The sequence below is a fragment of the Monodon monoceros genome, unplaced genomic scaffold, assembly GCF_005190385.1.
Source record: "Monodon monoceros isolate NGI ecotype Baffin Bay Population unplaced genomic scaffold, NGI_Narwhal_1 Super_Scaffold_13, whole genome shotgun sequence".
Lineage (NCBI taxonomy): Eukaryota > Metazoa > Chordata > Mammalia > Artiodactyla > Monodontidae > Monodon > Monodon monoceros.
Window position 1 is genome coordinate 65,808,815 of NW_021703769.1, and position 19,175 is coordinate 65,827,989.

The 19,175-nt window shown below is 39.6% G+C and overlaps 1 protein-coding gene, 1 non-coding gene and 1 pseudogene across 2 annotated transcripts in view; 2 read left to right on the plus strand and 1 right to left on the minus strand.

Moving 5' to 3' along the window:
- The window catches only part of USP31 (ubiquitin specific peptidase 31), a 68,853-nt gene that overhangs the window by 14,138 nt on the left and 35,540 nt on the right, over positions 1-19,175 (minus strand). Inside the window, exons 3-11 of the mRNA XM_029221686.1 lie at positions 19,026-19,114; positions 18,843-18,935; positions 18,092-18,227; positions 15,661-15,805; positions 11,135-11,315; positions 8,031-8,142; positions 7,335-7,429; positions 5,844-5,921; positions 5,120-5,249 (exon numbers count right to left, since the gene is read on the minus strand). Of these exons, the coding sequence (XP_029077519.1) occupies positions 5,120-5,249; positions 5,844-5,921; positions 7,335-7,429; positions 8,031-8,142; positions 11,135-11,315; positions 15,661-15,805; positions 18,092-18,227; positions 18,843-18,935; positions 19,026-19,114 (1,059 nt within the window). The remainder of the gene's footprint in view (positions 1-5,119; positions 5,250-5,843; positions 5,922-7,334; positions 7,430-8,030; positions 8,143-11,134; positions 11,316-15,660; positions 15,806-18,091; positions 18,228-18,842; positions 18,936-19,025; positions 19,115-19,175) is intronic.
- Positions 2,662-2,790, plus strand: LOC114895081. Its single transcript, XR_003793393.1, has one exon. It is a non-coding gene; the product is annotated as a small nucleolar RNA SNORA22 (small nucleolar RNA).
- On the plus strand, positions 2,932-4,167 carry LOC114893873 (annotated as a pseudogene).

The following is a 19,175-nucleotide window of genomic DNA, read 5'->3' on the forward strand; positions in this document are numbered from 1 at the left end:
AGATTCTTAAAATCTCCCTGGATTTCAGAAGATGCATCAGATCTGGGACCATCAACACAATGAGGTAAGGGAAGCCACGGGAACAGATGGCAATGCCCACTCAGATGGAAGAGAAAGAAGCCAAGGACAGAATCTTGCAGAAGGCCAACTTTTAAGGGAAACACAAAGGTCGAGAAACCACCAGAACCTGAGGCTGCGCAGTCAGAAAAATAGGCAAATCAGAAGCATTCCTTTTATGCACACCAAGAAAAGAGAGTGGCAAGAACAGGGTGGTTATCAGTACCATATCCCACGGAGAGGTCAAATGCAGACTGAGCAGAGGCCACTGAACTGAGCAAACTATGGGCCCCGAGAACTTCGGAGCGCAATGTCAGAAACGCAAGTCAGACAGATGACAAGAGGTTTGGAAGGGAGGAAAGGGAAAGACCTGAAATCACTAAACGGTAAAGTTACACAGAAAAGGAGAGAAAGACCAGCACAGTAGTTTGAAAGGGAAGCAGAAGTGAGGGAGTTATTTTTCCTGAGAGGGAGATCCTGTCATGTGTGTAGGAAAGATGGGGGGAGACAGAAGTCTGGGTGGATAGCAGTGAATCAGAAACTTAGGCAGGCATAGCACAGGGAGATCAGCTCGGTGCTTTGTGACCACCTAGAGAGGTGGGGAGGGAGACGCAAGAGGGAAGAGATATGGGGATATATGTATATGCATAGCTGATTCACTTTGTTATAAAGCAGAAACTAACACACCATTGTAAAGCAATTATACTCCAATAAAGATGTTAAAAAAAAAAAAGAAAGTTAGGCAGGAGGAACCTAACTGTCATCTGGCACGTCCACATCTGTGCTAACACGCTAACTGTCTACGGACGTGGCCATCAGCCCAGTGCTCGCGGTAAAGGAACAGGTTGTTATTTGTTTTTTAATTTCCAATACATCATAAACAGATACTCTTTGATAAGATACAGTAAGAATGTCAAGACAATGTCTGGCAGCTTTGACAGTTTCTACAATACTGCTCGACTTCTGTACTTATCTCGTTGTAAACTGCCACAAAGAGCTGCTAGGCCTGCAGAGCACCCTTGGAGCGTGGCCAGCCTCGCTAACTGCCCAGCAAGGAAGGTGACTAGCCCCAGAGGCAGCTGTTCCACTTTCAGGCAGTCTGTTACAAAGTTCTTCCTCTTATTAAGACAAAATCACTCTCCCTGTAATTTCCAATCTCTAATTCTGCTTTTTAGCTAAAATTAAGTCCAACCCCTTATCCACAGGATGGCCCTCGAGGTATGTGAAAATAACTATCAGATCCTCACTTAAGGTCTCCTTCGTCAGATATACTCAGCCGCGCCATCCCCTATCCACACTCTCTGCTTGGGCCCCGGATGTCAGTCTCTTAACAGTGAACACCTAAGGCAATGAGAAGAGCAGTGCTATCACCATCTGAGTTCTGGACACTGTTTCTAAAGCACCCTTAGGTAGCCAACAGCGGCTGACACCCACATGACACTGCTGATCATACTGAGCTTGAAGACAACGCGACCCCAAAGTTATCGTCACACAGCCCACTGCTAAGTCTGACCTCCTCCTCTTCCATATCTGGACTGTTATTTTTGGACCCAGTGACTGAGCTCCCCAAGGAACACTCACTCATTCGTTCACTGCGGCACAGATTTGCTGAATGCCTTCCATGGGCCGGACACTGCTAGACATGCTGGGGTTATTTTACGACCAGGATGGATTCTCTCACCTGCTGTGCCCCAGCCACAGTGGCCTCATTTCTTTTCTCAACCTTCCTCTGACCCCAAGACCTTTGCTTCCTTTACTTATCTGTTTATCCCCACTACACTGTAAACAAGCTGAGGGCAAAACTGTTGTCTGTCTTGGTCCCTGCTATATTCCCAGTTCCTAGCACAGTACCTGGCACATAGTATGTACTCAACAGACATGTACTGAATGAACAAAGCCCTATTAAAATGTATCTGGCTAGCTTGAAAGATCAGCGAGATGTTCTGTAGAATACCAATGTTATCATCTAGTAGATCTGCTCACCTTTAAGCTTTGTGACATTCTCAGACATCTCCCAAATCAATTTAAAAAAAAAAAGCTAAATAGGATAAGGTGCTACATACAGCATGTGATCAACCAGTTTCAAAGCCAATTATTTATATAAGCCCAAGATTGGAAAAATACGTCTAATGAAAAACTATTAAAGGAATTAGCTGTTAACTGCTTGGGGGAGAAAAGACTTAGAAGATTAAAACTATTTTCAAATATTTGAAGGACAAACAAGTAGAAGAAAATGAAGACCAGTCCTCTGTTCTTGACGACCTGAGAGTTCACCTGCTGGCTGTAGCAACCAGGGACATATTTCAGGCTAACGTCAGTCACCATCAGAGATACCCTAAGAGAAAATGGTGTCTCTGAAAAACAGCGGCTGGATAATCACCTATTTGAAATTAGGCAGAACTCAACCATTAGAAAAAAGAAATTTTAAAGCCCCCTCTGACCCTGAAATTGCATGATTCCCTATATGCAAGAGTGAGCAGTAAGAATCAGTAGCCAGAATTATGATCCTAAACATCAACTCAAAATCAGATGAACTCCAAGAGCTCTTGTCAAGGTTTCTCAAGGCGCCTGAACCTGGAGAGGTTTAAAAACCACAAAGGCCTGTTGCACAGTGAACACCAAGAGTGCCTTAGTTCCTTGGTTTCAACTCTGTGCTAGAGCAATGTCTGTTCTTTTCCTCTACCCTGAAAGCTTATTTATCCTTTGTAAAGTATTCAGAAAGTCAGCACATCATATTAGTTGTATTAAAGGGTATGAATGATCCAGAATATCCTTCCATAAATCTGCTTTATCACGAACTATAGTTGCATCTAACTGAAGATCGCTAGTATTAGTGGTGGTTTTGTAACCATGTGTTTGTTATAGGATCTTCATCTCAAAATAATAACAGAAGGATTTGAAGCTGCAAAGAAAAAGGCACTTCAGTTTTGGCAACTAGTCAAAATATGCAAAGAGATGAACAGTGAAACACTTACAGACGTGGCCAGAACATCTCTACATACTAAAATTCATGCTAAACTTGCTGACGTTTTAACAGACGCTGCAGTGGACTCCATTTTGGCCATTAAAAAGCAAGATGAACGTAGTGACCCCTTCATGGTTGAGATCACAGGGATGAAACATAAATCTGAAGCCTATACAAGCTTAATCAGAGGTCTTGTTTTGGATCATGGGACATGGCATCCTGATATGAAAAAAAAAGTAGAAGATGCATACATCTTCATACGAAATGTGCCATTTAGAATATGAAAAAACAGAAGTGAATTCTGGTTTTTTTTTAATAAGCGTGCAGAAGAGAGAAATTAGTAAAGACTGAAAGAAAATTCGCTGAAGATGGAGTTAAAAAAATAATAGAACTTTGAAAGAAAGTGTGGTGGTGATTCAGATAAAGGATTTGTTGTTATTAATCAAAAGGGAATTGACCCCTTTGCCTTAGATGCTCTTGCAAAAGAAGGCATAGTAGTTCTGCACAGACCTAAGAGATATGTGGAAAGGCTGATGCTTGCTCGTGGTGGGGTAGCTCTAAATACTATTGATGACCTAAATCCTGATTGTTTGGGAAATGCAGGACTTGTCTATGACTACACACTGGGAGCAGAGAAGTTTGACTTTATTGAGAAACGTAACGTCCGTCACATTACTGGTCAAAGGACCAAATAAGTACACACTCATGCAAATCAAAGATGCACTCAAAGGTGGCTTGACAGCTGTTAAAAATGTTATTGATGATGGCTGTGTCATTCCAGGTACTGGTGCAGTGCAAGTGGCAATGGCAGAAGCCCTGATTAAATAAAAGCCCAGTCAGTGTAAAGGGCAGGGCCCAACTTGGGAGTTCAAGTATTTGCTAATGCAGTGCTCATTATTCACAAGGCTCTTGCTCAGAACTCTGGTTTGGACCTTCAGGAAACACTAGTTTGAGTCCAAGCAGAACATTCAGGTCAGCTTGTGGGTGTGGACCTGAACCCAGGTAAGCCAATGGGAGGCATATGGGAACACTACTATGTAAAGAAACAGCTTCTTCACTCCTGCACTGTGATTGCCACCAATATCCTCCTGGTTGATGAGCTCATGAAAGCTGGAATGTCTTCTCCGAAAGGAAGGCTGAACTGAAGCTTCCCTTGTATCACCTGAATCATGAAGACTCTCCAGAGTGATACTAAGAATATAGCTATAGAATTCTGCTCCAAGCTTCAAATGATTTTCAAAGGAATTTTCTTTTCCCATATGAAAAAAGGACAGAATACTGGCACCTATTCAAATTCTGAAGTTCTGAAATTATATTTACAGTATTTTTTTAATTGCACTGCAGTGTACACACATACAGCAGGCCATATTTATCCAACAACAGGATGTTTTGCTTTCGCTTCAGTTATATAAAAATATATGTTAGATAAACATGTTATCTACCTTGTTATTAAATATTCCTGTTGAAAAAAAAAAAAAACACATAGGCAAGGGTCCTATCCACTATTTGTCCATCCATTCATTCAAATATTTACTGAGTACCTACGATCTGCAAACACTATGCTAAGTGGTCTAAAGCATTGTCCAACAGAACTTTATGTCTCTATCTACATTGTCCAATACGAGTCACTAGCCACATGTGTCTCCTGAGCCCTTGAAATGTGGCTAATGCGACTAAGGAACTGAATTTTTAATTTTAATTAATTTTAATTAAAATGGCACCTATGCTCTTAGTTCCAAAAAGTTGAGAACCACTGATCTAGTTACTAAGGAAAATAATTTAAAATCTCTAAATTGAAACAAAAATATAACTTTATCATTAACCACTAAGAAGTAAAAAAAAAAAAAAAAAAAAGGAACTATACAAAGGTTCATGTCTAGAGCATTTCATTTAATCAAGGTTTTCCAGAAATTTAAACTACTTTTTGTTAAAATCCTAAGAGGAATAACACTAAGATGCACATCACATGTGCAGAACCTACGTAAATGCAAAAATCCTTGCGGAGTTTTCTGGTGCATAATTTGTTTCTCCACTGTCATCTTGCCCTGGGCCCTCCCTACTACCTTCACCACCCAACAAATGCTGCCCAACCCTTACCCGCTCCTCTTTGGTGTAGAGTTGGAAACACTGGGATAAAGTGCAAGTTTGAGGCTGATGGTGACGCTCCCTTTGCAGCCGGACACTTTCTGCATCAGGGATATACTCATCTTCGGTATTTACAAACAAGCTGCGATCAGGGGAGAAAGAGCATGTATTAGAGAATGTCTTGGAAAACTGATACAAAATACAATTAACAGCTTCACAACGTGGCTGTAAATTCATAACCAAAAAGGTCAATATATAAGAAAGTAAAAGTGGCAATCCAACTTTTCTATGTTCCAAAATGTCGTGAGACGTTCTCTATCTATAATGTTATTTTCAAGAAATAACTTGGAATTGTTTTTTCTGGGATTGGGCACAAACTGTACTGATTAATCATATATTCTTGTCCTCTGTAACAAAGGGCATGCATTTGGCATAACTTGCTAGAGTTAATGGGTCTGTAATAAAAAAAGTAATTTGACCTACACAGTAGTTAATGAATATATAGCTTCTGTCTCATTAGCAGCAAACAAATGTTCTAAGGTTTTGGGATCCAGACGACAGAATGTGTAGGAGAGAAATAATAAATTACTTAAATAAAGGATCAGCAACACACTTGGATACTTAGCTAAAGAAAACAGAGGTTTGTGTTTCAGCTAATTTGAAAGATCAAAGGTATGCTATTATAGTGATAATTAAGACAATGACTCTACAAACACTAAGTAAAAAAAATACTTACAAATCTTTTGTCTCCTTGTCCCATTCTACCACTAATTTCACATGAGCAGTGCCACCTGGTCCACAAGATTTTAGTGCCCTATAGGATGGGGAAGGAAGTCACGTATTACTTTCTAAATAAATGATTTTAATTAAATATACATCCGATCTGAAATCTGAAATCATAGTGTGATTGCTGAAAATCTTCATCATCGTTCCCCATCAGAAAAGGTTTCTGACCATTATAAACTCTTATTTAATAACTTGATTACAACTGGACTGAAAAATCCTTAAATTAAAATATTCAATATGGAAATAAAGATATTGGAATAAATTTAGTACCACACTATAAGGTTATCCACAATAACTCTTAGATGTTATGATCTTTCCAATTTTCGTCCAATATCTCACCAAATCAATAGAGACTGGACGGGACGATAGTCTCTCTGGGAACAAACTCTGCTCCTGCATCTCTCCACCTGCCCCCATAGGCCATGCTTGGTCCCTGGACCATGCCCACACCAATGTAAACTGTGCCTTCCTACAAGGCACCCCTCAAGTTTCACCTCACTTATTTCCCCTGAGCTCCTTGGCTCCTTCGCCATCTCCTGAGATACTCAGCATTAACAGTCAGTATTACCCATCAAATAGTTTTTAAGTTTTGCAATGTTTTGGATCATTATCTATTAACTCTAATCTCTAAAACCAAACAGTGAGTTGCTTTCAAACAGAACCATGTTGTGTACTTTTTTGGAATCCTGAAATGCAGGGCACTACGATATTTGTTGAAAAAGTCATTATAATAAAAACAATAATGTGTTTTTATATTTATATGTATCCATATATGTATCGTGTGTCTATATACACATATCTTTATTACTTTATTAATAACAGAAGTATGTAAAAGCAGATAGCAGAGGGGAGAAGATAATTCTAAGGGGGAGAGGAGGGACACTGTGAAGAGAGGCTCAAAAGGAATGAATTATCAACAGAGGAAACTACACGTGCAAAGGCACACGTAAAACCATATTGTGCGTTCAAACAACCCTCAGTACTTTGATGCTGCTGAATGTTTAATATAGTGGGGAGAAGAAAGAGGCCTGACAGAAGGGAAGTAGTCAGGGTTCAAACTGTGGAGAACTTCACATACTGTGGAAACTGGGGCTTTATCTTTGAGGCCACGGGTTACCATTTAAGGATTTCAAGGAGGAAAGTGTTATGATTAGAATTCTACTTTGGAAAACTTTTATCTTGGTGAATATGAAAGTGCAATTCATCTGCGGTCCTGAGGCCAATCAATTTACTTTCCTAACATCAGTACTCTAGGCTTTCCCGATTCCAAAAAAGATCATAAAACGTATCCTACTCAAATATGAATCAAAAGTAAAATAAGTGTTTACTTTCTAAGTGAGCCTGGAGGACCCACCACACTTATGTGGAAATTACATCAGACATCACTAGAAATTACACACAAACATATATGAAAGTCTAGAAGGTGATTTTTTTTTTTTACCTTTCTACTGTTGGGTGGCACAGGGGCTGCTCCTCCTGGGGCAGCAAGTATGTTATTCCCACAACGCTGACCACTCGCAAACTGAATGGACACACCTGCAACAAATGGCAAAGGCAAATCAGGCTGAGTTTCTCTTCGAGGGCATGTGGTTCACTGGGGCATTTCCAAAACAGATTAGAGGGAGAGCAAACTGTTTTGCAAAATGCTTCTCTACAACATTCCGTGAGGCTGTTGAGCCACTCTAATACACTTTAAATATGATTGCCCCAAATGCAATTTACATACCAAATATGTTATGCAAGACAAGTAATATGTTACTTTAGCTGAACATTAATATAAGTTTTCCATGGATACCTTAACAAAGAAATCATAATTTTGAAAATATATAGTCTACAAAATCTCTCCAAGCCGATCATGTGCTAAACTTTATTGGACAAACATTATAAAGGAACACCTGGCAGTGCATGGAAAACCGTGCAGTGGTCAACTCCCTTCATAAAATGAGGAACAGTCCTCATTCTGGAAAACCTGAACACAGCAGATTTTACTACGCAGCTTTTCTCCAGGGCTCCCCAGCATTCCAGCTCAGTGTCTGGTCTTCCCTAAGGGCAAAGGTCTGAACTTCCAATCTCACCGTAATGACTTTCTTCACTGGGTACACACATGCTATGCCGGAGTACCAAAAGGCTTACACACCTGAATGCCAACTGTGGGCCTCAAGAAATACTTCATCTTCTCCAAGATTTCCCTCTGCAGAAGGTCCCATGCTATTGTCTTCTCTAAGTGCAGCACAAAAGGTAGTCCAAATCTAGCACACATAAATATTATAATCACCTTAAAAAGTATGAGAATTCCTTTAATACTGTAACTCCTTATTCATGATCTTTTTAAATGGAATCACAATACAATTAGTTTTAGGACAGTTCTCAAAATAAAACAAACAGGAAATTTAATACTCTCATAAGTGGATGAAACAGTCAGAAGGGAAACTGAGATTTCTAAATGAAATTTAACAACTCATACACCAAAATGGCTTCTAATAGAGTATGGTGCCTGGTAATAAGATGACAGGATTAGTGGAGATGGGGAGGAAAGCAGGTGGGAGTGGACACGAGTCTAGCAAGCAGCATGGGTCAAACGCATAAGGGGTTAGGTGCCAGAGGAAAAGACAGGGCTGGAAGGTCTAGCAGCGAGGCAGCCACATCCAGGTGGCCTGACAACAAGGAAGGCACTGGCAAGCAAGTGACACTAAAAGTCAGCTCCTAGCCTAGGGCAGAAGTCACATGGCCCCTGCCAGGTTTCCTATCCAGTGCTGAGCTCACAGGCGTTAGGGAATCAGAGGCAGAACCATGGTTCTCAGCAGTGGCTGCAGGCTGAAATCAGTGAGGGAACTTTAAAACACAATGGTTCCCCTGAGATTCTGCTGCAATCCCTCTGGTCTGTGGCTGGAGCACTAAGGCTGTTTGAGGAGCTCCCCAGGTGATTCTAATATGCAGCCAACGTGGAGGAGCACTGGCCTAGCCTTAACTCTCACCCAAGCCCCAGCCATTCAGACCTGCATGCTGTGCTCTGAATGCGTCCGGCTCACACCGCCAACGTACAGCCAATTCCCTCAGTCTGGACTACCCTTCTCACTCTTCTTTTAAGCTATTTCCTAGTCATCCGCAGAAGGAGCCACTGGCACCCTGTTGATCTGTTCCCTGAGCTCTGCTGCACTACAAATACTGCCTGTTTATTCTGCTGCCTCCACCAACAGACCGTGTTACCTGACAGCAGGAACTGTGACCGACTTATCTTCCTAGCCCAAACAGCCATACCTAGAGAACAGTAGATGCTGAATGAATGAATGAACAAGTGAATAAACAAACAGATAAACGCTGACTCAGGCCAAAGCAGGGGTGCTAAGGTCACCAAGAAACCCGCTCCTAACAAGTACCAGTTTACTCACAGTAGTACTCAAGAGTGAGCCTACCTTCCTAAAGACAACTGTGATGCGAAATAAGTTACAAGCACGATGTGTAAATCAGTAGCCATATTTTTCACATGACAATGCCCTCACTTTTAAGAGACTAGCATCATGAAAGGGATTTCATAATTTCTTTATTTTATATAAATACGATGAGCTGCCTTTTCTTCTGTCCCTTAAACATGCCAAGCTCCTTCTGATCTCAGCAACTTTTTTTCTTTTTAATTTTCATTGGAGTATAGTTGATTTACAATGTTGTGTTAGTTTCAGGTGTACAGCAAAGTGAATCAGTTATACATATACATATATCCACTCTTTTTTAGATTCTTTTCCCACATAGGGGATTAGAGAGTACTGAGTAGAATTCCCTGTGCTATACAAGTAGGTCCTCATTAGTTATCTATTTTATATATAGTAGTATGTATATGTCAATCCCAATCTCCCAATTTATCCCTTGCCCCCTTTCCCCCGGTAATATCCAGAGAAAACCATAATCTGAAAAGATACCTGCACCCCAATGTTCACAGCAGCACTATTTACAGGAATCAAGACGTGGAAGCACCCTAAACGTCCATCAGCAGAGGACTGGATAAAGATGTGGTACATATATACAATAGAATATTACTCAGCCATAATCTCAGCATCTTTGTACTCGATGTCCCCTCTTCACGGGATCCCTTCCCAAGAGGCTCACACAGTTCGCACCTTCCCACTCGGCTCAGCCCAGCTGCTGCGTCCTCAGGGAGGCCCCCCTCGCCTCCCTCTCTAATACAGTTTTGCTAGAGACCCCACCAGCACGTTCTATCACACCTGCATGTTTTAACATCTTCAAAGTGACAACGACTGTCTGAAGTTAAATGTGTTTACTTGTCTTTAGTGGCTCTGTCCTAACTAGGATGCAAGCTCCATGAGAACACACAGATCCTGCTGTATCCCTAGTGTTCAGAATAGTGGCCAACACACTGTACACTAAAGTAGCTGCTAATGAACATCATAAATATATAAATCAACACATTTTGCTTTTACATTATTTACCATTCTTAAATAAGAAACTTATTTCAAAGCAACATTTTAAAAAGTTAATACAAATGCTACTCTGACAAATATTAGAAACACAGTATCCTTCCTCCCTGAGACACATCCATATCTTGTTATTACTCAAGTTACATTACTATTGTGATAAAGTTACTTTAAAAGTAACTCCCATACAGAAACTAACATAACATTGTAAAGCAAGTATACTCCAATAAAGATGTTTAGGAAAAAAAAAAAAAAAAAGAAAGAAAAGTAACTCCCATAAATTCTTACAGAAGGAAACAGATTTGAGAGAGATTTCGAACTCCCAAATGTCTGACTACATGCAGCTGAATGAATACTGGTGCCATTTGCCAAGCCAGGAAATACTGGAGGGTCAGGTTTATAGGGAAACACAATGAGTTCAGTTTGGAACACAAGACTGAGGTGCACATGCCATCCAAGTAGATTTGTTAAGAATTAATAGAAGAAAAACTGCTGTAAAGAAAGTAGCTGGATATAGGTCTATAGGTCTAGATACCCAGGAGGATCTTGAGCTGAAAATATACAAGAGAAATGTGCCTTTAAAAACTACATGAGCTTGGGAGCCATTCTAACTCAGATCTTATCATCCTAATTTTATCTTCTCCCCCTCCCAACCCCTCAAATCAGGTCAATTTACACACATGCTCTTTCTAAATATCAGAATCAACAATTAACTACTAAAAGTAAGGATTTTTTTATCCCTACTTTTTAAAACATTTGAAAATATTAGACTTTTAAAGTCTCAATATTTATTGGAAAATAAATTGGTCTTCACCTTTTCCCTTGCTGCCCAGTGCAGGCTCGGTTACACACTAACAGAACAATCTTGTCGCTTCCTGCTGTCGTGGGGGTTAAGTCCGCTCTCCCCTGCTTTGCTGCTGCTTGTGTAGAAGAAGACAGTCTATAATGATCCAAGCCAAATTTCAAGTGGTTTAGGTTGTTGTTTAAGTGGATTCCTAAAACAAAATGAAAACTTACTTTATGTCTTCAAAATTTTTTATTCTTTCATTACAAAAAATTTACCCATTAGAGAAATTAAGAAGTTGTCATTATGTTATTTAAGCTGCAATTGAAAAAAGGAACAAATGACGTACTTTGAGATTACTCATCTAGTCATAAGAAAATTTTTTGCATCCATTATTTCATTTAAACTCGCCTTACCTACCACCTACTACCTTAAAAACTGCAAATTAAAACTCTTCACTTCAATGAATATTAGTTTTAGAATGGCAAGTTTGCAGAGATGACCCACTGAGACAAACTTAAAGTGAGGCCATACAAGCAGCAAGCAAATAAAAAAAGTTTAATAAAAAATAAAGACTAGTACATGTAGAATGATCTTCAATATTCCAACAGCAGCTTCTTTTCCCCACTTTAGACCCAGACTTATAAGAAACTCACAGCCATTACGGAACTTTAATACAATCAACTAGCCTGGATTGACCTACAATAAAGTGAACAAAAATATATGTTTGACAGGCACAGTGCTGGTTGCTAAAAACCAGGTCTTCAGACATGCCCCAAAGCAGAGCTATCTGTCAATCAGAGGTACTTAGCATTAGCAATTCAGCACCTAGCACAAGGTCCTGCACTTAGTAGGAACTCAATAAATGCTTGACTAAATAATTGCTCATTTCTTTAATCCTTTGGAAGTATAGCCTAAGGAAATGATACCCCAAACTGGAGAACAGAAGAAGCCCTCCACCACTACCACACCAAAGAAATAATAACAATATCACCAAAAGGAGAATAAAATAAAAGGTGGTTTACACAAAAGTATCCATAGCAAAATTCCAGCAATAACCTAAATATCCAGCAATAGGAGATTTGTTGAACCTATTAACATACAGAGTTAATACTCAAATAAATTCCAGATTAATTAGAGTTTAGAAACGAGAACACAGAAACTAGAAATAAGGAAGAACTGAATCTTCACCAAGCTATTAGAGGAAAGAAAACTTTTTAAGCTTAAATACCATAGAGAAATCACAAAAGGGCAGCAGATTTCACTTCACAACCACCTTAAACTTTGGTATGAGAAAAATAAATAGAAGTCTGAATCTGAGACAATTAACAGGCTCATTTCCCAGGTTCTTGGCAGAAGTAAGGCTGGGAAGACCAGTTCTGCTAAAAGTGATCAGGACTGCCAATGAGATGAGAGGATACCACTCAACTGCTCAGAAATCAAGCTCCGCATTCATAGTCCAGGCCCATCACTACCAACTGTGTGACCTGGGCCCGTGACCTAACCTCTCTAAGTCTCAGCTCCCTCACCGGTGAACTGGGGAAGACAGTAGCCTCATATGCACCAACAAAATATTGATGAGGCCTTTGTAAAGAACAGAGGCTTACGCATATTCACTAGTGGTATATTCTTCCAACAAAGGCGCTCTCTGGCTAGACTATATAAGCTTGGACCTCACCAAATTCATTTATAAATAGAGACTTAGTGTTAACTGTAAGCAATTGGGGTATGAAGGGGGATTGGGGGAAATTTTCAGTTAAACAAACGTTAACTGGGCTCTTGCTGTGTATTACGAAGTACACTAAACTGCTAGGTACAGAAAGATAAAGCAAAGTGTAGTCCCAACTGCAGAGAATTTCACAGTTTGGTAGGAAGGATAGAGAACAGAGCATTTCCATACAACGTGCTAGTGTCAGAGATTAGCAGAAGCTACACTGGAACACAGGAGAGCAGAAGTCAGTCAGCCAGTCTGGGGTGGGGGAAGTGAGGAAAGGTTTTCTGGACAAGGTGATGATTGGCTATTTTTTACTATAATGCAACTAAAATTAGAAAACAATTTAAACAAACAAAAGCACATGCCTGAAAACACAACAACTAGAAAATAAACAAAAAAGCTCCCAAGTCAAAGAATGACAACTGAAATAAGACTCAAAAAACTAATGATGTAAATATGAGTAGACCAGAGAAAACTGAATCCTAACCTGGCAGCGCAGAAAGCCGACCAACGCAAAATACAGAATTACCAAAGGTTCAGAGACTAGAGGCACCAGAGACCTCTAGAAGCAGAGGTGAAGGAAAAGAGGAACTAAAATAAGAACTTTCAACAGGGGTGCCAAGGCCATTCAATGAGGAAAGAATCATCTCTTCAACAATGGCGCTGGGACTACTGGATATTCACATGCAAAAGAATGGAGCTGAACTCCTACTTCACACCACACACAAAGATTAACTCAAAATGAATCAAAGACCCAAATGTAAGAGCTAAATTAACTCAAAATGAATCAAAGACCCAAATGTAAGAGCTAAAACTATAAAACTCTTAGAAGAAAACACAGGTAAACCTCATGGCCTTGGATTTGGTGATGGATTCTTGGATATGACTTCATAAAATTAAGAACTTCTGTGCATCAAAAAACACTACCAAGGAAGTAAAAAGATAGCCCACAGAATGAGAGAAAATACTTGCAAGTCATATATCTGATACAGGTCTAGTATCCAGCAGATATAAAGAACTCTTACAACTCAAAAACAAAAAGACAAGCAACACAATTTTGAAGTAGGTAAAGGACTTGAATAGACATTTCTCTAAAGAAGATACACAAATGGCCAAAAACCACATGAAAAGATGATCAACATGATCTGTCATTAGGAAAATGCAAATAAAAATCACAATGACATACCACTTCGCACCCACTAGGATGGCTATAATCAAAAAGACAGAAAATAACAAACATTGGCAAGAATGTGGAGAAATTATAACCCTCATATATTGTTGGTGGGAATGAAAAATGATGCAGTTGCTATGGAAAACAGTCTGGCAACTCCTCAGAAAGTTAAACACAGAATTACCATATGACCCAGCACTTCCACTCCTAGGTACATACCTACAAAGGAACTGTAAATAAGTATTCAAACAAATACTTGTACGTGAATGGTCATAGCAGCAGTATTTCATAATAGCCAAAAGGTGGAAACAACTCAAATGTCCATCAACAGATGAATGGATAAACAAAATGTGGTATATACATATAATGGAATAATACTCAGCCATAAAAAGGAATGAAGGACTGATATATGCTACAATGTGGATGAACCTTGAAACACTATGCTAAGTCAAAGAAACAAGTCACAGAAGGCCACTTATTATACGATTCCATTCATATCGGAGTCTAGACTAGGGAAATCTATAGAGACAGAAAGTAGAATAATGACTGCTTAGGACTGGGTGGGATGGGGAGATTGGGAGGTGTCCTTAGGGGAGACAAAGTAGGAGCTAATGAGACGGGAGCTGGAGAAATGAATTTTTAGCAAAGCGAACAGTAGGGAAAGTATAAAAGCATGTGGCATGTTCCAGAAATAAAGAGTAACTTGGATAGGGTACATGGGGAAGAAAATGGAATATAGTAGAGGCTGGAAAAAAGGCAAGGATCAAATCATGAGGGGCCATGCATTCTTCCCAGGTATTCAGATTTAATCGCAGACAAAAGGGAAGCACTGGTAAATCAATAAGCATGTAACGTGGTCAGAACTGTACGTCAGAATAAGTCTGGTGGCGCTGTGAAGAAATAACTGAACGGGAGAAAGCCCAGGGGTAAAGAAGTTACTAGAAAAGCCCAGTTGAGACTGGTCTGCACTGTGTCAGTCGCAGTAGAATGCAGAGGAAAACTTCAGTTGTGAATTTAAGTCAAAATCTGAGGGAGAAGTGTTTGGGTCCAGCTTGGGTGAAGAGAAGGATGGTGGTGCCGCATTTCACAGAAGAAACGCAAGAGGAGCTAAGAAAGAAATGCTCAGTGTAAGATACCTGTAGGACTATAAATAGAGTTTCCAGTGGACAGCTGGAAGTCAGGGAATGGAACCAGAAGAAAAGTGGGGGCTAGTGGAGAGTTTCGCTCTAAAAATCACCAGTAGAAAATACTGGCAAGACTGGGTAGAGCAGCGGTTCTCAAACTTTAACGTGCATCAGAATCACCTGTTAAAAACAGATTGCTGGGCTCTGCCCCCAGCGTTTCTGTTCAGCAGGTCTCGAGTGGCACCTAAGAATTTGCATTTCTAATCGGTTCCCAGGAGACACTGATGTTTTGACAACCACTGGAGTACAGCAAACAGAATAGAAGCCCTAGGATCTTGAAGAACACTAAGGCCAGGAACAAAGTTTTTCCCAAGAATTGCCTTCTGCCAGGGAAATATGTTACCTAAAATTTATACCATCATAAAAAGATGTGTTATGTGTATTCTACCACAATTTAAAAAAATTATACCATCATATAATCTAAGAGGGTAGACATTTGTTAGACCTGCAAACCCAGGTGGTATTATGGAAACAGATACTCATTTACCTCTTTGACTGAGAATTCCTTCAGGCCTAAATATTTCTGGAGTCTCAAAGGCAAAAATGCAGTCGCTTTCATGGACTGTTTCCAGGTCGTCTGTGTCACAAAAGGAACGATGGAACCCATCATAGTACATTTCTGTTAACACAATCTAAAAATGGGAAAAATGTAAATAGTTGGATAACTGGAAAGTCAATATGAATTGATCTCCCAATCCAGCTGTGAACATCTCCAGACCAGCAGGACTGCAGTGATCTGAGGGCTTGGAAACACCTCATCAAGCCGATGTGATTTGCCTTTAATAAGAGAGTCTTGGAAGCACAGTATCTTCTATGATTGTATAACAACATACTCTGATTTCAGAGTGCTGTGGCACTAAATCCAGAGTTTCCTCTAAGTTTTGGTGAAGAGACTCAGCAGATACAAAGTCTAAGGCCCTTCTTTCACAGGGGGAAGAAACTAAAGAGAGATGGAGTGACTTGCCTAAGGTTATACAACTACTCAGCCTCGTAGCGAGGATAGAGTCCACATCTGACTCCGAGACTTTCTCCTACCATTAAATTTTCTTCTTTTCAGATTAAAAAATGTCAAATAATCATGGACATTTGTGTTGGAAAAAAAATGAAATCAACTCAAATGTCCAACAAAAGGAACTAGTTAACTATACTATAGTTCTACTGGAATGATAAAGCGCTTCCAAAGAATGAGCTGCATATATCTGCACTAACGTGGAAAGATCTCCTAAGTAAATATTAAAAGTAGGGAAAGAAAAGTGTGACTACACAGTTCCATTTTCATAAAATATTAATATAGTACCTGCACAGGAAAAAATATGAATGAATATACAACACAGTATTAAAGTTAGTAACCCTTAGTTAAGATACTTAGTACAAGATACTTTCACTTCTAAGTTAAGTTTCTGAAATGGTTAAGTATTTTGTAATGAAAGAAAAACAAAAGATGGGGAAAAAGACAATGGAGACATTTAGAGACCTCATTACGTGCTCAGCAGCACCCTCTAGTGAAAAAGCACTGGACTGAGCTTGAAGAAGTTCCAATTCTGGCCTGCCACCGCCAACCAGCCCTGTGATCTTGAACAAGTCACATGGTTTCTCTGGGCCTCCTTCAAATGAGAGGGTTGGACTGGACCCCTAAGGTCCCCTCTACTATCACAAACATACTATGAGTTGATGAGGTGAAAGGAGCTTGGTGGCATATTCCACAAACAGTCCAAGAAAAATATTTCTGGCCCTTTTTTCTTCTAATGATTTTAATGACCGTATTGTTTTCCTGAAGGTGAACATGCAAGTATAATTCACTTTCTCCAGCAAGCTGAGGTCAAAAACGAACTTGTAATTACATCACTCATTTAAACAATGCAAAAAGAGCCAGACAGCACTGGAAGATTTAAAGATACAGACAGATCTGCCTCGGACACACACCTAAGCCTCCCTCTTTCTGTCTTTTCCCTCACCTTGAATTTAAAATAAATAAATAAGCAAATAAATCAATGAGCACCTCAAAGTAAGGAAAAATGTGAACATTTTATCAATCTGCCAGTACTTGGCCTATGAAAATATGAGACATTTGCTATATCAGGGCAACGCTGTTGGTTGTTTTTGTTTTACTGTGGTAGCTTCTCAAATGAGGTCACAGGAGGCCAAAGTACAAAACACCTTTATTAGTCACATGATTACCCAGCAGCTTCCAGAAGTTATCTAGGGAAAGCTATTCAGCCATGGGATCATCTTTCCTTGGTAAATTTTAAATAGGGAATTTTTTTCCAAATAAAACCCCAACAGTGAATTGAGTAAAAGAGTATGCAAAAGTATGTCAAGTCACAAACAGGCCAAAATTATTTTCGGTCAATATAACTACTTATCAAAAATTTACCCAAAAAAGAAAGGGAGGAGATACAACTTTCCTTTCTCTTCTCTAAACAAGGTAAGAGACTTTAGCCTAGCTTTAATCAGAAAATAAACCAAACTGAGCACCTGTATGTACTGTACTAGAAATAGGCCCATTCTTATCACCATAATGGGAAGGGATTTTCAAGAGCCACTGGTTGAGTTTTCTAAGCCTCTCTGACCTTCAAATACCACAGGATGCTCTTCCTATTGCCCACATGAGCACCCACAGAATGATTTAAGAGGGGTTAACTAATTATACTTTATAAACAAAGCTGAAAGAAGGTCTTGGTGTAAAGTCATAGCTTTTCCTTTTAAATATATATATACAATTAAATGAAGCATGAGAAGTTTTTGTGTATATTTTTCTCCTTTGGATCCTGATTTTTTATTTTTCCCTCAACACTAGAAACAACTGGTTTTAAATTTCTCTCCAACCATGTTTGGCTGAGAACTGTTAAAAAATTCCAGAAGAAAAGAAAGCAACACTTTTGTGGCTCGTGTGTAATCGGTCTTAGCAAGCTTATTACCTGATCAGTGGGGATCTTTGTTTCCATAGACACTGCTTCCCGAAGTCTGGCAACAGTCCCAGACAGAGGCACGGCCACACCAATCCGCATGCAGTGAGAACATTTCCCTTGATACACTACAGTGACATACAGAGGCCTGTACACATCAAAGTCAGATATTCTTATTAGTCACTTACTTCAACTAAAATATAGAAGCAGGACAACCCTGATCTGGAATCAACAAAACTAAAGCTAACCCACACCTTTAATTGGACCTAAGTAGAACTATCAAACAACAATCAAGAACTCTTTGGAAAAGACAATACAGCATAATAATAAAGGCAACACAACAAAAATACAGCATATCAATACTTGGTTCTGTGCTTTGTATTTTCTTTATAACAGCGTAACTCCTAGAAATTTCAAGGAACAGTTCAAATAAAGCAGCTAATTAAAAGTGGAACGTAAGGTCTCTAGGGGCTCTAGAAGGCATTCAACAACCTTCTCCGGCCCCAATACTATAGGTGGATGACCTATAGGCGGAACAGACTACAACCAGACCAACCAAAAAGACTTGCTTGCCCCATGCACCTGCTCACCCTGCAAACTCAGACAGGCATTTATAAATTTCTATAAGGCCTTAACAATGCCTGTATTCAATTTATCACTGAGCCTATTACTTGTTTAAATATGCAAGAAGCCCCAACAGGAGCCTACAGAGGAAAAGGAACATATAGGAATATAGTCTTAATTTTATTAACTCTGTTCTTACCTTGTGTGGGGTAGTGGAATTGGCAAAGAAATGCAGAGGAAAGGATCAAAAGTGTTGCTCTGCTTCTGGCAATGAGGACATGTCAAAGAAGATCTGCAAAAATAAAAATGTAAGACACTCACATTAAGATCACCTAGAACTACATAAGCACACAACATAAGGGAAATTTTAATTTGCTCGTACCTGTACTGGGCTTGAAAAAGTTCTTGTACGAAAGTGCTACAGACAGGAAAAGATGGTCCCTCGGGCATCATATCAGTCTCTGATGGTGGCTAAAAAAAAATAAAGTACAATTTCACAGACTAAAAGTGCCAGCTCTTGATTAAAGATGAG